The sequence below is a fragment of the Sapajus apella genome, unplaced genomic scaffold (genome assembly GCF_009761245.1).
Source record: "Sapajus apella isolate SASKATOON/1434 unplaced genomic scaffold, GSC_monkey_1.0 scaffold106, whole genome shotgun sequence".
NCBI classification, from domain to species: Eukaryota; Metazoa; Chordata; class Mammalia; order Primates; family Cebidae; genus Sapajus; species Sapajus apella.
The window spans coordinates 2818472-2841072 of record NW_022437046.1 but is presented as its reverse complement, the minus strand read 5'-3'; the positions used below and the strand labels follow the sequence as shown (position 1 = coordinate 2841072).

Sequence of the window (22601 nt, the reverse complement as noted above, 5' to 3'; positions counted from 1 at the left end):
GTCTGAGCTCCTTACCTGATATCCAGGCTCCTTCCTTATTTGAGCTCTGCCAGCCTCTGTGGCCTCATCTCCTGCAGACCAACCTTTTCATCGTGAGCCCTGGGTTCCAGCTGTGACTAATGTGCCCTCCACCGTCTCTTCCTTTAGATCAGTGGTTCTCAAAGTTTAGCATGCATCAGAATCACCTGGAATGCTTGTTAAACTACAGATTGCTAGCTGCATCCGTAGAATTTCTGATTCAGATCTAGGATTGGGCCTAACAATTTCTATTTTCTATCAAGTTCCCAGGTGATACTGATGCTGCTGTTCTAAGAACCATACTTTGACAGTCAATGCCTTTACAATGATTCTGACTCAACTTCCTCACCTACATATAGGCTGACCAATCATTTTGGTTTGAGACTGCCCCAGTTTTGGCAATTAAAGTTTCAAGTCACAGAAAACTCCTTAGTTCCAAGCAAACTGGGACAGTTGGTTACCACCGGCATAAGAATCTCTCCCAGGTTGCAGCTTACAGGACATTTATTGCTACTGCCAAGCAGGCCTTCCCTATGGCCAGGCAACAGAGTGCTGAGGAAGGAATTCCATCATCCTGACTGATTTTTTGCTGGAGTAAGAGTATTTAACAAAGTTTTGCATATTCAGGCACTTCCAAACATATTTTCTTTATTTCCTCCAGAAAACAGGCTTTAGTACTGAGGTCCCGTAAACAATTAACACAATTGGTTTGAGAACAAACTAGAAGCATCTATATCCTTGCCCTGTGTTGGTTGCTGGGGTGAGTTTATACAAGGAGAAGTTGGGACAAATGCAGTGGGCACAGGTGAGCTTCTTACTCAGTTCAAAGTAGGTCCTGGGATGAGTTCCATACAGCCAGTATAGCTGACTTTCTGTGATTTCCAAGGGGTGCCCAAGACATTAGGACTGATGATGTTTCTGCTCACTGTTGATCAGGGTCAAACGTTTTCACTAACTGGGACTGCTCTTTCCAAGAGTTCAGAGGTCAGAAAGCTGGTAGCGTCGTACAAGACTGTCTCGACAGCATGAGTAGATCTGTTTCTCCCATGTGGCTACCTAGAACACAAGAATTCACAGTTCAAAGGAAGCCTGAGATTATTCCATTTCAAAAGATGCAGGCTTATGATTGATACACACTAGTTCCAGGGAGTTTGAGAAGACTTTATGAAGGCAACAGAATTACATCCATGATTACAAAAATCTCTGGCCCATAGTGATGGGTGCATCTCAACCATTGGGATCCACCCATGACTGCAGAACAGACAAACTAACTGGCCCAAGTGGAAAGCAAGCCTTTTAGTGTTGTATACATTTAGCACAGATGGTCTACCTCTGGGGAGGAGATGGTTCATAGATGGGCTTGGCTGTTCTTGAACCTTATAAAATTCAATGCAAAAAAGTTCTGAAATATGTGCCTTTTTTTCTGAAGAGGATTTCATCAACTTCTCAAGGAAAACAGCATGAATTCTGGAGTTAATCTCAGCTTTACTACCAGCTAGATGCATGACCTAGGGCAACTTTCTCAGCCCCTCTGGACCCCAGTTTCCTCATTTGTACAATGGAAATATGTTGATTCAAAATAAAGAACACTACACAAGAAGTTTAAAAAATGAAATATATCTTTATGCATTTACATGGAATTAGCTCTAAGATGGTAAGTTAAAAAAAAATTTCACGGCCAGGAGCAATGGCTCACGCCTGTAATCACAGCACTTTGGGAGGCCAAGGCGGGTGGATCATGAGGTCAGGAGTTCGAGACCAGCCTCGCCAAGATGTTGAAACCCCATCTCTATTAAAAATACAAAAATTAGCTGGGTGCGGTGGCACATGCCTGTAATCCCAGCTACTCAGGAGGCTGAGGCAGGAGAATCGCTTGAACCTGGGAGGCAGAGGTTGCAGTGAGCCGAGATCGCGCCATTGTACTCTAGCCTGGGTGACAGAGTGAGACTCCATCTCAAAAAAAAAGAAAAAAAGAAAAAAAAATTTCACGGGGCAATATATAGAGAATAGTCTCAATTATGTACAGGCTGAATATAAAAGTATCTTATTTACTTTAATAAAGATTAAGTCTGCAAATTCTCTGAAAACAGTCTTGAAAAATATATGCCAAACTATTAACACTAGTTACTTTTGGAAAAAAGGAAGAGAACCAAAAAGGTCATAAAGGAGACTTTTAAATGTGTATAATTCTGTATGGTTTCAACTTTTATAGATATTAACTGTACAACTTTTTAAAAATTGTAGGAAAAAATAGGAATAGTAATACCTACACTTCAAGCCAGGTGCAGTGGCTCACACCTGTAATCCCAGCACTTTGGGAGGCCGAGGCAGGTGGATTACCTGAGGTCGGGAGTTCAAGACCAGCCTGACCAACATGGTGAAACCCTGCCTCTAAAAAAGAAAAAAAGTAATACCTACACCTCAACAAACAGTAACAAAGAGTAGATAATATCTATAAAACGTTCACCACAATGTCTGGTCAATAAATATTTCCCTTTTTTCTCTTTCTAAACAAAGGAAAAATCAGTCAACAAGTTTTAATAATAATAATGAATAATATTTATGGAATATATTTATTTACAAAGAGCTTTTATATTACGAACTTCATTTTATGGATGAATTGACAGGCTAGTGAGGTGAAGTAAGTTTTTAAGTTTATGGAGCTAGTAACTGATGAAGTCTTTTTTTTTTTTTTTTTTTTTGAGACAGGGTCTCACTCTGTCACCTAGGCTGGTGTGCACCATCACAGCTCACTGCAGCCTCAACTTTCCAGGCCCAAGCAATTATCCCTTCTCAGCGTCCTGAATGAGTAGCTGAGACTACAGGTGTGTGCACCACCATCCCTAGCTAATTTTTCTGTATTTCTTGTAGAGACAGGGGTCTCATCTTATTGCCCAGGCTGGTTCTGAACTCCTGGGTTCAAGGAGTTGAACCTGCCTCAGCCTCCCAAAGTGCTGGCATTATAGCTGTCAATCAGTTCTTTTTGTTTTTTGAGATGCAGTCTCACTCTGTTGCCCAGGTTGGAGTGTAGTGGCATGATCTCAGCTTACTGCAGCCTCCGCCTCCCAGATTCAAGCGATTCTCTTTCCTCAGCCTTCCAAGTAGCTGGGACTACAAGCGTGTGCCACCACACCCAGCTAATTTTTTTGTATTTTTAGTAGAGACGGGGTTTCACCATGCTGGCCAGGCTGGTCTTGAACTCCCTACCTCAAGTGATCTGCCCGACCTCCCAAAGTGCTAGGATTACAGATCTGAGCCACTGTGCCTGGCCCAGAAGTCACTTCTGACTCAAGCTCTTGATGTCTTCCCCTCCCACCACGTTGCTTAAACGATATGCACTATTTTATCATCCCTAATGACCACAAGGTAGCTGGATACAGTTTTATAAAAGCCCTAGATCTCACATGAGAATCACCCAGGCCTGATCTCATCTTGAGCCTGTACCTTGTACACAGGGTCACAGTCAGCCCCAGTGAGCTCAATGACATAGTCTAAGTCCTGCTGGACAATAAAACAGCTTCCATCACCTAAAAGGCAGAAAGAAAATTCATATAAGAGAAAACTGCATCCAAAGAGTTTAAAGCTCAATATTTTTATTTGCTCCTGTAGAACACTAGCCTAAAGAAGATGGTTCAAAGACCCAGAATGGCAAACAGATCTTACCATGTGAGCCTATATATATTGTTTTCTTTTTTCTTTTTTTTTTTTTCGGAGACAGAGTTTTGCTCTTGTTGCCCAGGCTGGCATGCAAAGGCATGGTCTCAGCTCACTGCAACCTCCACGTCTGGGGTTCAAGCAATTCTCCTGCCTCAGCTTCCCAAGCAGCTGGGATTATGGGTGTCGGCTACCACACCCGACTAATTTTTATATTTTTAGTAGAGACAAGGTTTCACCATGTTGGCCAGGCTGGTCTCGAATTTCCGAACTCAGCTGATCTGCCCGCCTCAGCCTCCCAAGGTGCTGGGATTACAAGCGTGAACCACCGTGCCCTGCCTATGTGGGCCAATTATGATGACCTATAGTGGCTGCCTGGAATGCTGAGCTGGGTGGATTTGAAGAGTAAGTGTGAGTTCTGTGGGAAGAAGGGATGTCTTTGATTAGCAATGCCATTCAAAGGCACAGAGCAAGCAACCACAAGTGTGGGGGTATGTGTGTATATATATATATATTTGCAAACTTATCCTAGATTATTATTTGTAATAGGGAATGTCTAATGGCCTACAGGTGGGACACAGGAGGGGAGAAATATCGAGGCCCTGGGAGGCCTACCTGCTGGTTCTTGATGGGCACATCAAGAAGGTACTTTAGAGGTGCCACTGAGACAACATAGGCTTTGGATGTGCTGCAGTATGGCTCTAGGTTTGAAGACCACATTCCTCTTGTAGCAGAAAATCTCACTTTAAGCCAGAGTGGGAAACCCGCCATAATCTTTTATCAGCTTCTCACTGTTATTATGTCATTCAACAAGGAAAAGTGACATCTAGTATTGAGTTTTTTCCATCTCGGAACAGCATATGATTACTATAGCTTTTCTTCTGCACTCATAAGTTTCTATATACAAATGTTATCCACTAGATAAGGCCTGCTCTATTTCCATCATCTCCAGGAAGCTATTAATATTTGTCACCATCCTATATGGTGAATTCTTTCTCTATCCATCTCCTCTAATATTTATTATTCCTTTGATACTTCAACATATCTTACCCTGTAAGATATGTTCTACTTTTGGTAGGTGTGTGTCTTATCATTAGAACATGAGGATAAGGAACACATTTTAGGAGAGATTATCAGGGCGTGGGGTGCTAGCAGGAGTAACAAGACATTAACATTTATAGAATGTCTGCCTTACGGCAGGTATTTTACATATTTTATCTCTAAGGAAACTCAAGCATAGAAAACTTATGACCAAGGTCACAGAGCAATTAGATTAAACCGTACATGTGTGACATTTTTATAAGTCAAAACTGGTCAAATATTAAGAATTTTGGTCGTCAAATATTAAGAATAAGGGTGCAGTGGTTCACACCTGTAATCGCAGCACTTTGGGAGGCCGAAGTGGGTGGATCACAAGGTCAGGAGTTCGAGACCAGCCTGACCAACATGATGAACCCCTGTCTCTACTAAAAATACACATACAAAAAAAATAGCCGGGTGTGGTGGCGGTACACCTGTAGTCCCAGGTACTCTGGAGGCTGAGGCAGGAAAATCACTTGAACCCAGGAGGCAGAGGTTGCAGTGAGCCAAGACTGCACCACTGCACTCCATCCTAGGCAATAGAGGGAGACTCCATCTAAGAAAAAAAAATTTCACAGGGCTGAATCTAATAGTAAGTGAGAAAGTGAGGATTTAAACTAATTGGTTTGGTTGTCAGTTTAGGTTTAAATTCTGTGTTCTTTCTACATCATACCGTTGCCCAATAAAATGAGGGCTAAGTACCAGGTCAGGGCTAGAGCTATGGATTCCCATCATTAACAGCTAAAGCTATGTTAACAGTTGACATGCTATGCTAAAGAAGAAGCATGGACAAAGAAAAGGTAAAAGAACAAACAAAAGCTGAACTAGGAAATTTCTCCGGCTTAGGGAAGGCAACAATAAAAGGAATAGCAAAAGGATTCAAGTTCAAAAAACAATTTGAGAACTATGAATCATGCTAGGCACTTACAAACATAAACTACTGAAACCCAGGAAAGGAGCAGTAACTGGAAAGAAAGAATAACCAGGAAATTAAATAGTGTCACAGAAGTCAAGAGACAAGAGTTTTAAGAAGAAATAATAGTGATAATTAACACTAAGAGTGATAAAAGATGAAGAATCTTTACTCATTCATTGAACAAGTATTTATGGAGATTCTTCAGACCTATGTAAAGCTAGGGATACAGAGATGAAGAAGAATGGTACCTGCCCTCAAGAAAACTTAGGGATTAGTGGATGAGACACTGAACCTAGCAAGAAGCACATCATTGGTGGCCTTTAAGAGGACAATATGAGTAGAGGGACAGGAATGGAGACTGAACTGCAGAGAGATCTACTGGGAGAGTGTGGTATGGCAGCAAAATTCCTCATTCCAGAAATCTGGTGCAGGGAGAAAATGAAATGGATCACATATGTGGTGGCAGCAGCATCAAGGCAGGGTGCCACAAGTGTTATGCCAGCTCTTCTCTTAGCAAGGTTCTGAAGCAGGGTACTGCTGCATCACCAAATTGATGCCAAGGCATGGGAAGAAGGAGAGATTGAGAGTATTGGTTGGTTGTCAGTTTATTATGGTCTAGAAATCCTGGAGGAGAAGGGCAGGGGAAATAAGGTACCAGTTTTAACTGGGACAAAGGCTACCTTCCTATGTCAGAGCAATGGCCATGGAAATCTGGACACTGTTGGCTGCCTACTCAACAACTATTTCCCTGCCCTTTTCCCAGCTAAAAGAATCCCAAATTGTTTCTACTAACAAGTGACCCAGGGGTTAATCTTGATTAGTGCAAGCCAATTACAGTAATTTCATTCTCCTTGCCAGAGTCTAAGGTGGGGGCATGTGGTATAATTCTGGCCAATAAGGTAAGTCTGCAAGTTTAGGGGCTGCCTCTGAGGAAATTTTCCTTCTTCTTAAAAAGGACAGAATATCCACTGTTATATGAGAAAGACAACTGCTGCAGCTATCTTGTACTGAGACCATAAGGGAACAAACTGGAGGACAAAAGCCAGCACGCTAGGGTGGAAAGAGCCAAAATGGAAAAGAAGCTAGATTCTTGGTTTTGTTTCTCTTTTCTTGCTAAAGCTTTTCTTGTTTAATTTTTTTTTTTTTTTTTTTTTTGAGACAGAGTCTCATTCTGTCGCCCAGGCTAGAGTGCAGTGGCTCTGTCTCGACTCACTGCAACCTCCATCTCCCTGGTTCAACAATTCTCCTGCCTCTGCCTCCCGAGTAGCTGGGATTATAGGTGTACACCATCACACAGAGCTAATTTTTGTATTTTTAGTAGAGATGAGGTTTCACCATGTTGGCTAGGCTGGTCTTGAATGCCTAACCTCAGGTGATCCACCCACCTTGGCCTCCCAAAGTGCTGGGATTACAGGCGTCAGCACCACACCCAACCTTATTTAAAAAAAAATTTTTTTTTTTTAGATGGAGTCTCACTCTGTCACCTAGGCTGGAGTGCAGTGATACAATCTCAGGTCACTGCAACCTCTGCCTCCCAGGCTGAAGCAATTCTCCTGCCTCAGCCTCCCGAGAAGCTGGGACTGCAGACACATGCCACCATGCCCAGTTAATTTCTGTGTTTTTAGTAGAGACAGGGTTTCACCGTGTTGGCCAGGATGTTCTCAAACTCCTGACCACAAGTCATCCACCCATTTTGACCTCCCAAAGTGTTGGGATTACAGGTGTGAGCCACCACGCCAACCCCCCACCCTCAGTCACTATCTTTTAAGACTTTTTTTTAAATTAAAAAAAGTATTTTTGAGATAGGGTCTCGCTTTGTCACCTAGGCTGTTATGCAGTGGCACAATCATGGCTCACTGCAGCCTCAACCTCCTAGGCTCAGGTGATCCTCCCACCTCAGCCTCCTGAGTAGCTAGGACCACAGAAATGAGCCACCACGCCTGGCTAATTTTTATTTTTTGTAGAGACAGGGTCTCCTATGTTGCCCAGGCTGGTCTCAAACTCCTGGGCTCAAGTGATCCTCCCACCTCAGCCTCCCAAAATGCTGGGATTACAGGTATGAGCCACCCTGCCCAGCCTATTTGCTTTTTAAATTAAAAAAAAAAAAGAAGCCGGGTGCGGTGGCTCAAGCCTGTAATCCCAGCACTTTGGGAGGCCAAGGCGGGTGGATCACAAGGTCAAGAGATGGAGACCATCCTGGTCAACATGGTGAAACCCCGTCTCTACTAAAAATACAAAAAATTAGCTGGGCATGGTGGCGCATGCCTGTAATCCCAGCTATTCAGGAGGTTGAGGCAGGAGAATTGCCTGAACCCAGGAGGTGGAGGTTGCGGTGAGCCGAGATCGTGCCATTGCACTCTAGCCTGGGTAACAAGAGTAAAACTCCGTCTCAAAAAAAAAAAAAAAAAAAAAAGGGGGTAAAACATCTTATATTAACAGAAAAGTTAAAAGATTGTATAGAAAGTCCCCATATGCCCTTAGTCAGTTTCAGTTTTTCCCAAGTGTTATCTATCGTCTTACGCCTGTTAAAATAAAGATGTCAACCTTAACATCCTGGATCCAATCCAGAATACACTGACTTAGTTATCAAGTTTCCTTAGTCTCCTTGGTTGATTTTATTTTGAAATCATTAAATTATTATAATCAGAAACAAAATCTGGACTTCTTGTTAAGTGAAGCAGTATATTTTCCTATCTGTTTAAGCCATGTTCAGCTGGGTATTCTGTAAATAATAGCTCAAAACATCCTAGCTGATACACTGAAATGTTCAAAGTAGGTAGTCTGTCCAGGCTGTATACTCCAGTCCTCCTCACCTACATCATTCCTACAGGAATCCAGTGTCCCTTAATGTACACTTTGTTCCAGGCATTTCCCCAACATCATTCCTAAACTCCATTCCAAACAGTTTGTCCTGGCTATACCAAGGTACTCGCTTTACCTAGAATATGTATGTAAAGCATCAAACACAGTACCTATTGCATAGCAGGCCCTCAGGAAATGCTAGTGCCCTTCTTCTTTTGCCCCCCTTCCCTCATCTATGACTTTGCAGACACAATCGCTTCAGCTTTCAGTGTCCATCTTTACATCTCCAGTGGGTGAAATCTTTATTGGCTTACATGCCACCTAGTCCATGAAGACCTTGCTGACAGCACTCCTACCTCTAGAATTAGCTGTTCTCCATGTCCTCATGCAGTCTTCTGATGCAGTCCTTATCAAACTGGACTGCAATCATACAATCACTTCTGTCTGCCTTACTGTGAGCTCCTTTAGGGCAGAAGAGTGGTGGGCATTGAGCTAAATTCTGGGAATAACACAATGAATAAGGCAACTCATCACCCTCAAGGAGTTTGAACTGAAGGAAGACACAGACAATCACAACACAGAGTGACAAACACTATTGATAAGTACAATATGCCAAAGAATCATGGGGGACCATGCCCCAACGCTGCCATAGATCACACCCTTAAAACTATGTTTAATTAACTGAACTACAGAGAAGCATCTCTCTCAATTGGCCCACGGACCCACCTTGGCTAGCAATGAATCCATCTCTGAAACTTAGCAGGGACAGGACTGGTGCTCCTGATCTGTGGATGATTTGTACTGGAGCCCTAGGATTCAGAAAGAGGGGAAATTTTACTTTCTTTCTTCAAAAGCAATACTTGACTATATTCAACATATAGTACTAACTATGTAAGAACAAACAGGATAAATGTGGAGAAAGATTAAACATTTCTATGGTTTCTCTCCTGGCAAGAACCTTAACTTGCAGATTAAGGTAATTCATTTAAAACCATCCATGTCTCTACACATGAACTAAGTCAGCACCCAAATCCTGAGTTTTTCGGGCAGGTATGATATACATTGAAGAAAACAATATTAGCAGTATATTAACATTTTCACTTAATGAAAGATTTGTTATAAAATATTAAAATTGTCAGGACTCTAAAAAGAAAAGGAATGCTGAGTGAGAATCAATTTAATATATATGTAAGGGTGATTTTATAATAGTGATCAGGGATTCCCTATCTCTGTGGAGGCAAAAAAAAAAAAAGAAGAAAAGAAAAGGAAAAAGAAAAAAAGCAAAAATTAAGTAACTGAAATAATGGAAGAAAAGGTATAAGCTAGTCACCATCTACAGGAATTTCTTCCCTGCTCTTGGAATAAACTTAGAATGACAGGTAAGGTCTAAGCGGCTCCTGTTTTCCTGTCTGGCATCACTTCTCACCACTGCCCCCATCTGCAAGGACCATACCCGTCAAAGACCCCTCAAAGCAACCCATCATCACATGCCTTCATATATGAGATTCTATACATGAGATTCTACAAATGAGATTCTACCGAGGCAAGCTCTTTTCCTCCTTAATTGGTAACTTCCTACTCAACAAGACCCAATATTTCTCATTTCCTTGGAGAAGCAGTCTTACCTCCTTCCCTCTCCTTTTCCTTAAATTTCTGTGGATAGTGCTGTCAGACAAGTGATCACACTGCACAATAGTCTTTTACTTGTGTTTACCATTAGATTCCAAGTGCCTCAACGGCAGAATCTGTATCTTTTATTTCTGTTTTTCAGTGCCCTGCACCAAGCCTGGTACCCACAGAAGCTACTCAATAAATATCAGTTGAAAAGGAAGGAAATGAAAGGAGGAAGGGACAGAATTGTAGAAATTGTTAAATCCTGCAACAGAGAGATTGTATGATTCTCTTTGGCAATCTTTATTTTTATTTATTTATTTATTTATGAGATGGAGTCTTGCTCTGTCATCCAGGCTGGAGTGTAATGGTGTGGTCTCAGCTCACTGCAACCTCTGCCTCCTGGGTTCAAGCGAGTCTCCTGCTTCAGTCTCCTGAGTAGCTGGAACTACAGGCGTGTGCCACCACACCTGGCTAATTTTTGTATTTTTAGTAGAGACAGAGTTTCACCACGTTGACCAGGCTGGTCTCGAAAACTCCTGACCTTATGATCCGCTTACCTTGGCCTCCCAAAGTGCTGGGATTACAGGCGTGAGCCACTGTGCCCAGCCGGGATATCTTTAAGACCAAGAAAAAGCCTGTTTTCGAAAAGTCATGATCAAAACTGCATAACAAACAGAGCTGGGTTCCTTGAACTAAAAATGATTAATCTTAGGCTAGCCAGGGTCTAAAGTCTGAGAAAATTACTGAGCTCTTTAAGGTTAAAAGTTATAGACAACCAATTTAAATGAAATGTTAGTTCATATTTAAGCTTAATTTTCAAAGCAATCGTTAGTCAGACAATCATGACAGTATGAATCATATTATCTTTTAATATGAGTCCAGGAATAATAAGAAGAATCAGAAAATTCGGACTGGAAAACCTTTATAAATGGAAAAATATACCCTTGATTCAATAGTCATCTATATGCTAGGCTAAATCAATGTTAAAGCCAATAAAAATTTCCACTCTGTAGAAGACCTACATCATGTAATGAATGGTGACTCACCTTGGACTCCTCACATCCAGCTGATAAATGTTTCCATCTTGAGTCCCAGCCAATAGCAAGAAGCCAGAGAGAAAAGTACAGCAGTTGAAAGCATCTGAGCCAATAAAGAGGAACACCTGGGAACAAGTAGTAGGCAAAAATGCTGTTTAAAGATTAGTTTGTTGGTGGCTCAAGCCTGTAGTCCCAGCACTTTGGGAGGCCGAGACGGGTGGATCACAAGGTCAAGAGATCAAGACCATCCTGGTCAAAATGGTGAAACCCCGTCTCTACTAAAACTACAAAAAATTAGCTGGGCATGGTGGCGCGTGCCTGTAATCCCAGCTACTCAGGAGGCTGAGGCAGGAGAATTGCCTGAACCCGGGAGGCGGAGGTTGCGGTGAGCCGAGATCGCGCCATTGCACTCCAGCCTCGGTAACAAGAGCGAAACTCCGTCTCCAAAAAAAAAAAAAAAAAAAAAGATTTGTTTGTTTCCAGGAATAAACAGGCACCAAAAAAGGAAAAATTTCACTATTTTTTGAGATATTTTCTTCCTTCCCCCCTTAATTATTCTCAAATGGTAAATTACACATTCACCAAAAACTGAGAAGCAGTACTCCCAGAATTTCAGGAACCTGAGGTTGGCTAAGGACTTGAGCAGTTTATGTAACATATTCTGAGGTGGCAGTTTTCCAACTACTACCACTCAACATACTGTCTCACAGGATCCTCACCATCAAAACTCCTTCTTTTCCCCTTTTTCATGACACCTTCTATTTGAGAGCCACGTGCAATTCTCCCATGTAAGTTTTGCTCCATGTTACTTCAACGTTTTGAAGGAGGGTATTTTGTAGGAAAATAAACAGGCTTAAATAAAGTAGCAATGTAAAGAATCACAATTCTCCCCATGAATCTGAGAAATATGTTATTAGATTTTCATTAATTCCTTACTGTTAGCTCAAACTGATGTCTTCCCCAAACATTCTAAAAAAAAAAAAGGCCAAAATCAAAATAAACAACCCTGGTTTCTCTCTGGAAGTAAAAGCCAGCATTAGCAAAAACTGTAATGTTCCTGAAACAAACTTTGAAAATGGAAACATCACCAGCACAATGGATTAACAAGAGGAAATGAAAACAGCAAACCCTGTGGCCAAAGCAAATCATTCCAGTTGTCTGGATGACGATTACAGGAGCTAGAAGGACATTTTAAAAATCTAATCTCTGGGAAGAGAGAATTTAGTTAAGAGCATAATCTGCCCAGAAAACTTCAGAGGATGTAGGAAGAAACTTCAACTAATAGTTCTGTTCATTAACTGATCAAGAGTCCTGAATGCATGAGTCCTTTTTTTTGAGACAGGGTCTCACTCTGGTTCCCCAGGCTGGAGTGGAGTGGCATAATCTTGGCTCATTGCAGCCTCGACCTTCCAGGCTAAGGTGATCCTCCCACCTCAGCAACCCAAGTAACTGTAGCTGGGATTACAGGTACATGCCACCATGCCCAGCTAATTTTTATATTTTTAATAGAGATGGGGTCTTTTGCCCAGGCCAGTCTCGAACTCCTGGACTCAAGCAATCCACTCTTTCTGGGCCTCCCAGAAAGCTGGGATTGCAGGCATGAGACCATGCCTGGTAACATGAGTTCTTTACTCAGAATTTTTTTACATTACCTTAGAGGTAGCAGGACTCATAAAGAAAGAAAAGCTATACAACTTCATCATTTTAGGTAGCACACTAAGGCCCAGAGAGGAAAAGTGACTTAACAAAGATCACAAAACACTAGAGCATTTAATCCTCAACACATACCCTATTATACCCAATTTAGTGAAGAAAAAACAGGCTCAGAGAGGTTAAGTAACTTGTCCAATGCTATAACCATAAAGTATTAATACTTCTATTAATAGAAGTACTGAGATTTATTTTATTATTATCTTCAAGTGTTGCACAAGAACTGGGATTTAGGGCCAGGCACAGTGGCTCACACCTGTACTCCCAGCACTTTTGGAGGCTGAGGAGGGTGGATCACTTGAGGTCATGAGTTTGAGACCAGCCTGGCCAGCATGGCGAAACTCTGTCTCTACTGAAAACAAAAAAATTAGCCAGGCATGATGGAAGGCCTGTAATCCCAGCTACTCGGGAGGCTGATGCAGGAGAATCACTTGAACCTAGGAGGCAGAGGTTGCAATGAGCTGAGCCAAGATTGTGCCACTGCACCCAGCCTGGGCAACAGAGCGGGCCTCTGTCTTAAAAAAAAAAAAAAAAAAAAGAACTGGGATTTAAATGTTGCCCTTATTTCAAATCCCACACTCTTTTTTTTTTTTTTTTTTTTTTTTTTGAGACGGAGTTTCGCTCTTGTTACCCAGGCTGGAGTGCAATGGCGCGATCTCGGCTCACCGCAACCTCCGCCTCCCGGGTTCAGGCAATTCTCCTGCCTCAGCCTCCTGAGTCGCTGGGATTATAGGCACACGCCACCATGCCCAGCTAATTTTTTGTATTTTTAGTAGAGAAGGGGTTTCACCATGTTGACCAGGATGGTCTCGATCTCTTGACCTCGTGATCCACCCGCCTCGGCCTCCCACAGTGCTGGGATTACAGGCTTGAGCCACCGCGCCCGGCCCAAATCCCACACTCTTAATCATTACTCTATACTGCCTCTTATGCAGGTTTCTCAAAAGTGAACACAGGGAACAAGTAGAAATGTTTCCAAAATAGCTTTCTAAGAAACAGAGTGACCAAGGTTGCCTCCGAGTTCAAAGGTCATATAGGAAGCACTTGCCGGCTGCCTGCTCTGTAGTCCCAAGCACTGAAGTTTCTTATCTTCCCGGGCCAACAGCAGCATTTTTGCCTCTGTTCCAACCTCCCGTTCACCTGCATGACAAATGAACTGTGTTAGTAACAGTGAGGCCGATCAGCTGGCAGTGCCCACAAAGCACCAATACTAATGGTTGATTGCTGATTATACTCTATGTTAGCAATTCACTTATTACAAAGAAAACATTTGTTATGTTCTGTATCTCACTGTGGTATTATTTACATAACTGGACATATTTGTCAAAACTTACAGAACCATACAATTAAAAAGACTGACTTTATTTTTACGTTTTAAAACTGTTTTTTGGCCGGGTGTGGTGGCTCACGCCTGTAATCCCAGCACTTTAGGAGGCCGAGGCGGGTGGATCACAAGGTCAAGAGATCGAGACCATCCTGGTCAACATGGTGAAACCCTGTCTTTACTAAAAATACAAAAAATTAGCTGGGCATGGTGGCACGTGCCTGTAATCCCAGCTACTCAGGAGGCTGAGGCAGGAGAATTGCCTGAACCCAGGAGGCAGAGGTTGCCGTGAGCCGAGATCGCGCCATTGTACTCCAGCGTGGGAAAAAAGAAAAAAACCAACCAAAAAAAAAAAAAAAAAAAAAAAAAAAAAGTTTTTTAATGGTATCCAATAGCCAAGGAGAAGCGTGACTTTTACCATATGTAAAAAATACCTCAGTAAATCCAAATTCATTTTTAAAATACGTGTGTGTGTTACTTGTTTTTGGTATGTTGTCCAGGGTGTAGTGCAGGAGCCATTCACAAGCACAATCATGGTACCCTACAGCCTTGAATGCCTGGGCACAAGCAATTCTCCTGCCTCAGTCTCCGGAGTAGCTGAGACTAAGGTGTGCACACCAGGACTGGCAATAAATCCAACTTTTAAAATATTAAGTTGTTTATACCGTGATAAGACACCACACTTGAAGCAGGGATACAATGCTGGAAAAAACAGTCCCTGACCTCAAAGATCTTACAGCCTGGAGGAAATGAAATTTATTCATTTACTCATCAAATATTTCTTTAGGGCTTACTATGTATCAGGCACTATTCTTTTTTTTTTTTTTTTTAACCATCATCTTCTATGTGATGACATCACATGCTATTCAAACTGCTAAGGAAATAGTGATGGACAAACAGATAAGGTCCTTACTCTCAAAGGGTCTACTGAATAGGTAAATAAACAAGTAGAACACTTTCAGAAAGTGATGAGTTCTAAAAGAAAATAAAATAGGAAAATAAGATCAGAAGTGAATAGATGGTGGGAGGCTAACTGGGGAGGGTAACTTTAAATTTAAACTTCAACTTTAGTTGTTTAAAAAAACTTTTGTATAGAGATGGGGGTCTCACCATGTTGGCCAGTCTGGTCTCAAATTCCTGGGCTCAAGCAATCTGTCCACCTCAGCCTCCCAAAGTGCTGGGATTACAGGTGTGAGCCACCATGTCCAGCCCAAACTTCAACTTTAAAAAGCCTCTATGGAGGTCACTTTTCTCTTTTTCTTTTGGAGATGGAGTCTTGCTCTGTCATCCAGGCTGGAGTGCTATTGCATGACCTCTGCTCATCACATCCTCCACCTCCTGGGTTCACACGATTCTCCTGCCTCAGCCTCCAGAGTAGATGGGAATACAGGCGTGCGCCACCACACCTGGCTAATTTTTTTTATTTGTAGAGATGGGGTTTCATCATGTTGGCCAGGCTGGTCTCAAACTCCTGACCTACTGATCCGCCCGTCTTGGCCTCCCAAAGTGTTGGGATTACAGGCGTGAGCCACCATGCCCGGCCTCGCTTTTCAACTGAATGGTGAGACCTGAATAATGAACAGAAACCAGTCATGTGAAGAGCTGCAGGAAGTATACTCCAGACTAAGGGAAAAAGAAGGCAAAGTCAGGCCAGGTGTGGTGGCTCATGTACCCAGAACTTTTGAGGCCAAGGTGGGTGGATCACTTGGGGTCAAGAGTTCAAGACTAGCCTGGGCAACATGGCAAAACCCCATCTCTACTAAAAATACAAGAATTAGCCAGGTACAGTGCCGTACACCTATAATCCCAGCTACTTGGTAGGCTAAGGCAGAATGGTTTGAACCCAGGAGGTGGAGGTTACAGTGAGCTGAGAATGTGCCACTGCATTCCAGCCTAGGTGACAGAGGGAGGCTCCATCTCAATTAAAAAAAAAAAAAAAAAAGAAGAAGAAGAAAGCAAAGTCCAGGAGACTGGGAGAGTCCACTGTATCGAAAGAAGAAACTAAAGGCCTGCAGCCAAAATGTAGTGGGCCTGGCAGAGGGTGGTATGACATGAGAATAGAGAGAAATGCCATGCCACGGTCAGAAAGTATAAGAGCTTGTTGCAAGCCATGCTAAGGGGTTATGATTTCAACATATGTATAAAGGGAGGCCACTGGAGAGTTTTAAGCAGGAGTATGACATGACTTATGATTTTCTTAAATGACCACAGTGATTGTTCTGAAAAGAATGGGTTATAGGAGAATAGTCTAGGCAGTAGTACAGGCAATAGATGATAGATTGGACCATGATGTTGGCAGAAGGAAGGGAGAGATGGGGAGGGAGAGAGAGAAATAGAAAAATTAGAAACACTTTGAAGTTAGAAGATGATAGACTTTGCTGATGTGAGACATGAGGAAAGAGGGGGTGAACTGTGAGTGAATCTCAAGCTTGGTGCTTGAGCAAATGGGTAGATAGTGGTGCCATTTTCTGAGATAAAAAAATAGTCTGGGGTGGGGAGGGGTAAAATACTCCTTGTTAAACAAGGTAAGTTCAACTTATTTATTAGACATCGAAATAGAGCCTGAAACTCAGGTAAGAGGTCTATGCTTTATATGAACTTTGGAAATCGTCATCAGTTTAAATAATGATAGCTATAGAATAGATGAGATCACAAAGGGAGAAACTGTAGTTACAGCTGAGGGCCCAGGACTTAATAGTGGGGCCCTCTATTATTTAAAGGTAGAAGAGAGGAGTTTCATAAAAGGAGATCTTTAAGAAGTAGCAGTCAATGAAATAGGAAGAAAACCAGTGTTGTGTGGTATCACAGAAGCCATGAAAGAAAAATGTTTTTTGAGGAGAGGGTTTACTACATGAAATACCACTGAATTCAGAAAGACAACCTTAGAGAAATAAGATTGGATTAGGCAATAGGAAGGTCACTGGTGGCTGGGGCCTGTAGATCATGCCTGTAAGCCCAGCACTTTGGGAGGCTAAGGAGGGGGCATCACTTGAGGTTAGAAGTTCAAGACCAGCCTGGCCAACATGGTGAAACCTCGGCTCAACTAAAAATACAAAAATTAGCCAAGCATGGTGGTGGGTACCCGTAATTCCAGCTACGCAGGAGACACGAGAATCACTTGAACTGGGAGGTAGAGGTTGCAGTGAGTTGAGAGATTGCGCCATTGCACCACTGCACTCCAGTCTGGGTGACAGAGCAAGACTTCATCTCAAAAAAAAAAAAAAAAAAAAAAAAAAACGAAGGTCACTGGCACTGGTGACTTTAACAACAGCTATTCTGGTCAAGTACTTGGGCATAAACCATCCTAGAATAGGCTGAAGAGTAACTGGGAAATTAAAAAGTACAGAAAACAAGAAATAATATTTTCATTTAAATTACTTTAGAGCCAGGAACAGTGGCTTATGCTTGTAATCCTAGCACTTTGGGAGGCTAAGATGGGAGGATCTCTTGAGGCAAGGAGTTCAAGACCAGCCTGAGCAACATAGCATGACCCTGTCTCTACAAAAAAAAAATTAGCTAGGTGTGGTGGTGCATGCCTGTAGTCCTAGCTACTTGAGAGGCTGAGAGGCAGGAGGATTGCCTGAACAGAGTACAGAGGATTTTTAGGGCTAAGAAACTACTATGTATGATACTACAATGGTGAATACATGTCACTGTACATTTGTCAGACCCTATAGGATGTATAATACCAATCCATACCCTAATGTATGGATTTTGGGTGATAATGATGTGTCACACAGGTTCATCAGCTGCAACAAATGTACCACTCTGGTGGTGGATGCTGACAGTAAGGAAGGCTATGTGTGGGTGGTTAGGGCAAAACTTTCTGCTAAATTTTGCTGTGAATCTAAAAGGGTGCTAAAAAATAAGGTCTATTTTTTAAAATGTGAGGGGCTCAGACAATGGTAGAAAAAAAAATTGTCCTATGGAACAGAAATGTAATTATTATCACAGAAAAATAAGAATTAAAGTTACCTTATTAGGACCTTTATTATTCTCTCACCACAGCTTTTTAACCCATTTCCCACTACTACCCCTCTAATTCAACTTTCTTTTTTTATTTGAGACAGAGTTTCGCTTTGCTCTTGTTGCCCACGCTGGAATGCAATGGCACAATCTCAGCTCACTGCAACCTCCGCCTCCCAAGTAGCTGGGATTACAGGCGCATGTCACCACACCTGGCTAATTTTTATATTTTTAGTAGAGACTGGGTTTCATCATATTGGTCAGGCTGGTCTTGAACTCCTGACCTCAGGTTATCCGCCTGCCTCGGCCTCCCAAAGTGGTGGGATTACAGGAGTGAGCCACCGCGCCTAGCCTCTTAAATCAACTTTCTAGCCCAGCCAAGCATATCCTTTTATATAACACTCAGTTTCACATCCAAGCTGTTATGCAAACTGCCCCTACACTTACCCCTTGCCCTAGCTCCCATTCTCCTATCCTTACCAATCCTGTCTGTTCAACATGAACCTATACTTTGAATGTTTAAGCCAATTTCTTTTGTGACATCTTTCCTATCTACACTAACCGGGAACACGCCATCCCTCTGAAACTATTATATTTGCATTAGGACTCACTAATTTGCCAGACATAGTGGTACACATATATAGTCCCAGCTATTAGGGAGGCTGTGGTGGGAGGGTCACTTAAGCCTAGGAGTTCAAGGCCAGCCTGGGCAAAACAGCAGGACTCTATCTCTAAAAGAATAAAATAAGTAAAAAAATCACTAATTATTTCAGCCAAAATGTTACTGTTCTCTAAATGTTTTACAGCAAGCTTGTCCAACCTGCAGCCCAGGATGGCTTTGAATGAGGCTCAATACAAATTCATAAACTTTCTTAAAACATTATAAGATTTATTTTTTATTTAGCTCAGCTATCATCAAGGTTAAGGGTATTTTATGTGTGGCCCAGGGAGGCCAAAAGATCAGACAATCCTGTTTTATAGGCATTTGTCTCATCTGCTAAATTAGATGGTACTTACTCAAACACAGTGCTATGACATATACTTCCTTTATAGATTCCAAAGCAATAGAAACATGGTAGGTACAGAATAAATACTAATTGTATGGTGAAAACAGAAATACCAGGTACAGAGCAGAAAAGGATGAGGAAGAAAACGGGAAACTAAGGCAAAAACTGAAGGGGACCTAAGAAAATAAAACAAGCTTACCTATCATTTTCAACTTACTGGGCATCTGCTCAGGAGAGCCAAGGTTTATGGAGTTGTCAGCAGCACCCACTGCCACTCCATTGATGGAAGAGCCACAGTCTGCAAGGACTCCCAAGCAGGCTGAGCGCCCACAATCCCAAAGTCGTGCCGTCCCATCTCGAGAACCAGATACCACATTCCTCCCCCGATCAACGATGGCTGTATCCAGGATACCTGGCAAGAGAAAAAAACTCCCTAAGATGGAGGATGGAGTAAAGGAATACAAGGGCAGAGAAGATGGAGCTGCATAAATGACTCCATCCCTTCACAAACATGTTCTGAACAGGTATCACATGCTGGCCACATTCAAGTGCTAGAAAAACAGGAATAAATAAGAGTCCCAGCTTCCCAATGTATCAATGTCTAGCTGTGAAAGAGAAGCATGGGAAAACAAGTTCTAGATTTAATTTTTAGTGAAGTATGCTAGAGCAGTCATGTTCAAGTTATTTTGTCTTCAAAACTCTTTTTTAAAAATAGATACCTTAACAAGAACTTTGGAGAAAAAAAAAAAAGTAGACACCTAAGATAATTCACTGCCTTTGGAAATCACTGCCTTGGCCAGGTGCAGTGGTACACACCTGTAATTCCAGCACTTTGGGAGACTAAAGCAGGAGAATCTCTTGAGCTCAGGAGTTCAAGACCAGCCTGGGCAACACAGCAAGACTCTGTCTGTACAAAAAATTTAATTCGGGCATGGTGGCTCATGACTGTGGTCCCAGCCACTCAGGAGGCTGAGGTGGGAGGATTGCTTGAGCCATGAAGTCAAGGCGGAAGTAAGCCATGACAGCTCCATGGCACTCTCGTCTGGACGATGGGGCAAGATCCCGCTATATATACATATAATCACATATATCCTGCTGCTGCTTTCACTAATAATTGATTAAAAGGGTTAGCCTCTCCATCTGAAAAATGATGTGACTTCTCGTTCTGGCCAAACAAGAGTAGTCCCTTTGCTCCTAGGTCCTTCCATTTATAACTGAAAAGTCATGAACACCGCAAGCATAGGAAGACTTGGAATGATAGAAAGAAGGTGGTGGAACAACACAGCAATGAGTTCCTGGATATCATTATTGCCTCCCACATAACCTGGACAGGACACTGCAGAAGCTTCCAACATGTAACTGCTAACAGGAACAGATTTAAAAAACGAAACTCCCAGTAAAGTCTGCTGCCCCTAGCCTAAAGACTGAGAAGTAGCAGCTCACAAAATAGAAATCTTCTTGGCAACATCCACCTTATGCCAGTAGACACCAACAGAAAAACTGTGACTCCTCCTCTGCCACGGTTTCAGTGGGGCTGAACAGGAGGTAATCATCTACCCCACTCCCGTGGAAGCGGGCAGCAGCACTTCCATTCCCCTACCCAGTGGGGTTGACCAGGCTAAGCAGTGGGGTTGACTGTCATCAGAATCCAGCAGTGAGCTCAGCTTCCATCCCCACCTGGCAGTGACAGACACAAAGAGGTGCCTGAGGTACTCACAACCCCTTTCCAGGTGTCAGTCAGCAGAGAACCGAGCTTATACTGCCACTAGGAGGCAATGAGGTGATGGAAGTCAGGTGGTGCAATCGTGTCCTACTTTTAGCAAGGTGACACAAGACCAAGGGGAAACTGAACTTCCACCTCCCCTGCCTGCAATGTGAGGCGGTGAGTCAGTGTTCCACTTTTGCCAGGGTAGTGACAGGGGAGCCCACTAGGAGGCTGAACGTTCTTATCTACCCAGTCCTCATACCGTACCTCAGCAGGGAACTGCCTGCCAAAAAAGATGACAGAATTAAGATCGAGTGGTATAATGTCCAAAATGTCCATGGATTTTAAAGTTTTTGAAGCCCTTTATTAGCTACAATCTGATACTTGCTATGGTACCTAGCTTCAGGAATACACAGCATAAAAAAAATAGAGTTAATTATAGACATAAAGACTTACAGTGGAAAAAAAGAGAAAAAAATACACAAACAGAATATGTCTGGGGGGAAAAAAAAAGACTTACAATACAATGGCACAGGTGTAAAAAAACAAAGTTGTCTGGAGCAGAGAGGTAGTGCAACCCTACCATGATCCAGGCAGGGCTAGTATTTGTTTTATTAAAACCCATTTAATGAAGCCTACTATAGGTGCCCAGTAAATTAAGAGTACCTGACCAAAGTTCACATAGCTAATTAGTGGTCTTTTGCATACTCTCATTTCTCTTAAAATGAAATGACTTCAGATACGTAAACCCTGACAAAAACTCTACAGAAACTCAGCATAACATACAAGTGCCAATCCAATGTGATTAACCACGTCTCTCAATTCTTATTGAAAATTTCATTTTGTTTAGAAAAAGATGAGTTTATGAAAATGCCACAACTTTAAAAAGTAGTCAGTTTAGGGCCTGTGTGGGAAAATATAATTAAAAGCAACTCAGGTGGCACCTAATCACTATAGTGTAACTTTTCAAATAGATCCAATTTAAAATAAAATAAAAACTAAATCCAGGCCAGGTACAGTGGCTCACAACTGTAATCCCAGCACTTTGGGATGCCAAGGTGGGCAGATCACTTGAGGCCAGGAATTCAAGACTAGTCTGGCCAATGCAGTGAAACCCCGGCTCTACTAAAATATAAAAATTAACCAGGTGTGGTGGCAGGTGCCTGTAATCCCAGTTACTTGGAGCCTGAGGCACAAGAATCACTTGAACCCAGGAGGCAGAGGTTGAAGTGAGCCAAGATCACGCCACTGCACTGTAGCCTGGGTGACAGAGGAAGGAAAAAAGAAAACCTAAATTCAATTTATACAGCTGACAATAGTTGTTGGGTAGATGTAATTCTCACAGCTCTATACCCACTGGATAAAGGCCACTAGAAAAAAAGATTTTTCAGTCTTCCTCTCAGGAACAGATCTATCAAGCCTATATGGTTTGCTGCCATCTTGTTTCTTATTTTGCAATTGGTCACTAAAGTATTTTGAGTTTGGAAAATCTATGTTTCTATTTTAACTCCATAATACATTCAGCAAAAATCTAATTAGAAAAGATCTTAGGGCTTTTAAGAATCCTAAGGAATTACCATAAGGAAGGTCTTTCAGCTCTTATTAAACAATTAAAGATCTCATTATGTCTCTACTGGGAAGTTCCAACCACTATTTCAAAATGCTACTGAGTTCCATGGAAGTGACACATACTTACGGAAAAAACAATTCTGAAAAGTATGTATGCAAGGCAGCGATTCTACAGCTGTGGCTAGAAAGCTGACTACAT

At 42.2% G+C, this 22601-nt stretch overlaps 1 protein-coding gene across 5 annotated transcripts in view; it reads right to left on the bottom strand.

The window, feature by feature from the left end:
- Positions 1–636: 636 nt before the first annotated feature.
- The window catches only part of PAAF1 (proteasomal ATPase associated factor 1), a 46577-nt gene continuing 24612 nt past the window's right edge, over positions 637–22601 (bottom strand). For 2 of the 5 annotated variants that reach the window (XM_032259029.1, XM_032259028.1), the window contains exons 7-12: positions 19346–19540; positions 13880–13971; positions 11131–11246; positions 9197–9279; positions 3463–3545; positions 639–1074 (exon numbers count right to left, since the gene is read on the bottom strand). In XM_032259029.1, coding sequence (XP_032114920.1) covers positions 997–1074; positions 3463–3545; positions 9197–9279; positions 11131–11246; positions 13880–13971; positions 19346–19540 — 647 coding nt within the window. In that variant the 3' untranslated portion in view covers positions 639–996. Of the gene's footprint in view, positions 1075–3422; positions 3546–9196; positions 9280–11130; positions 11247–13879; positions 13972–19345; positions 19541–22601 lie in introns of all 5 variants that reach the window. The other 3 variants (XM_032259033.1, XM_032259030.1, XM_032259031.1) reach the window with 3 other exon arrangements.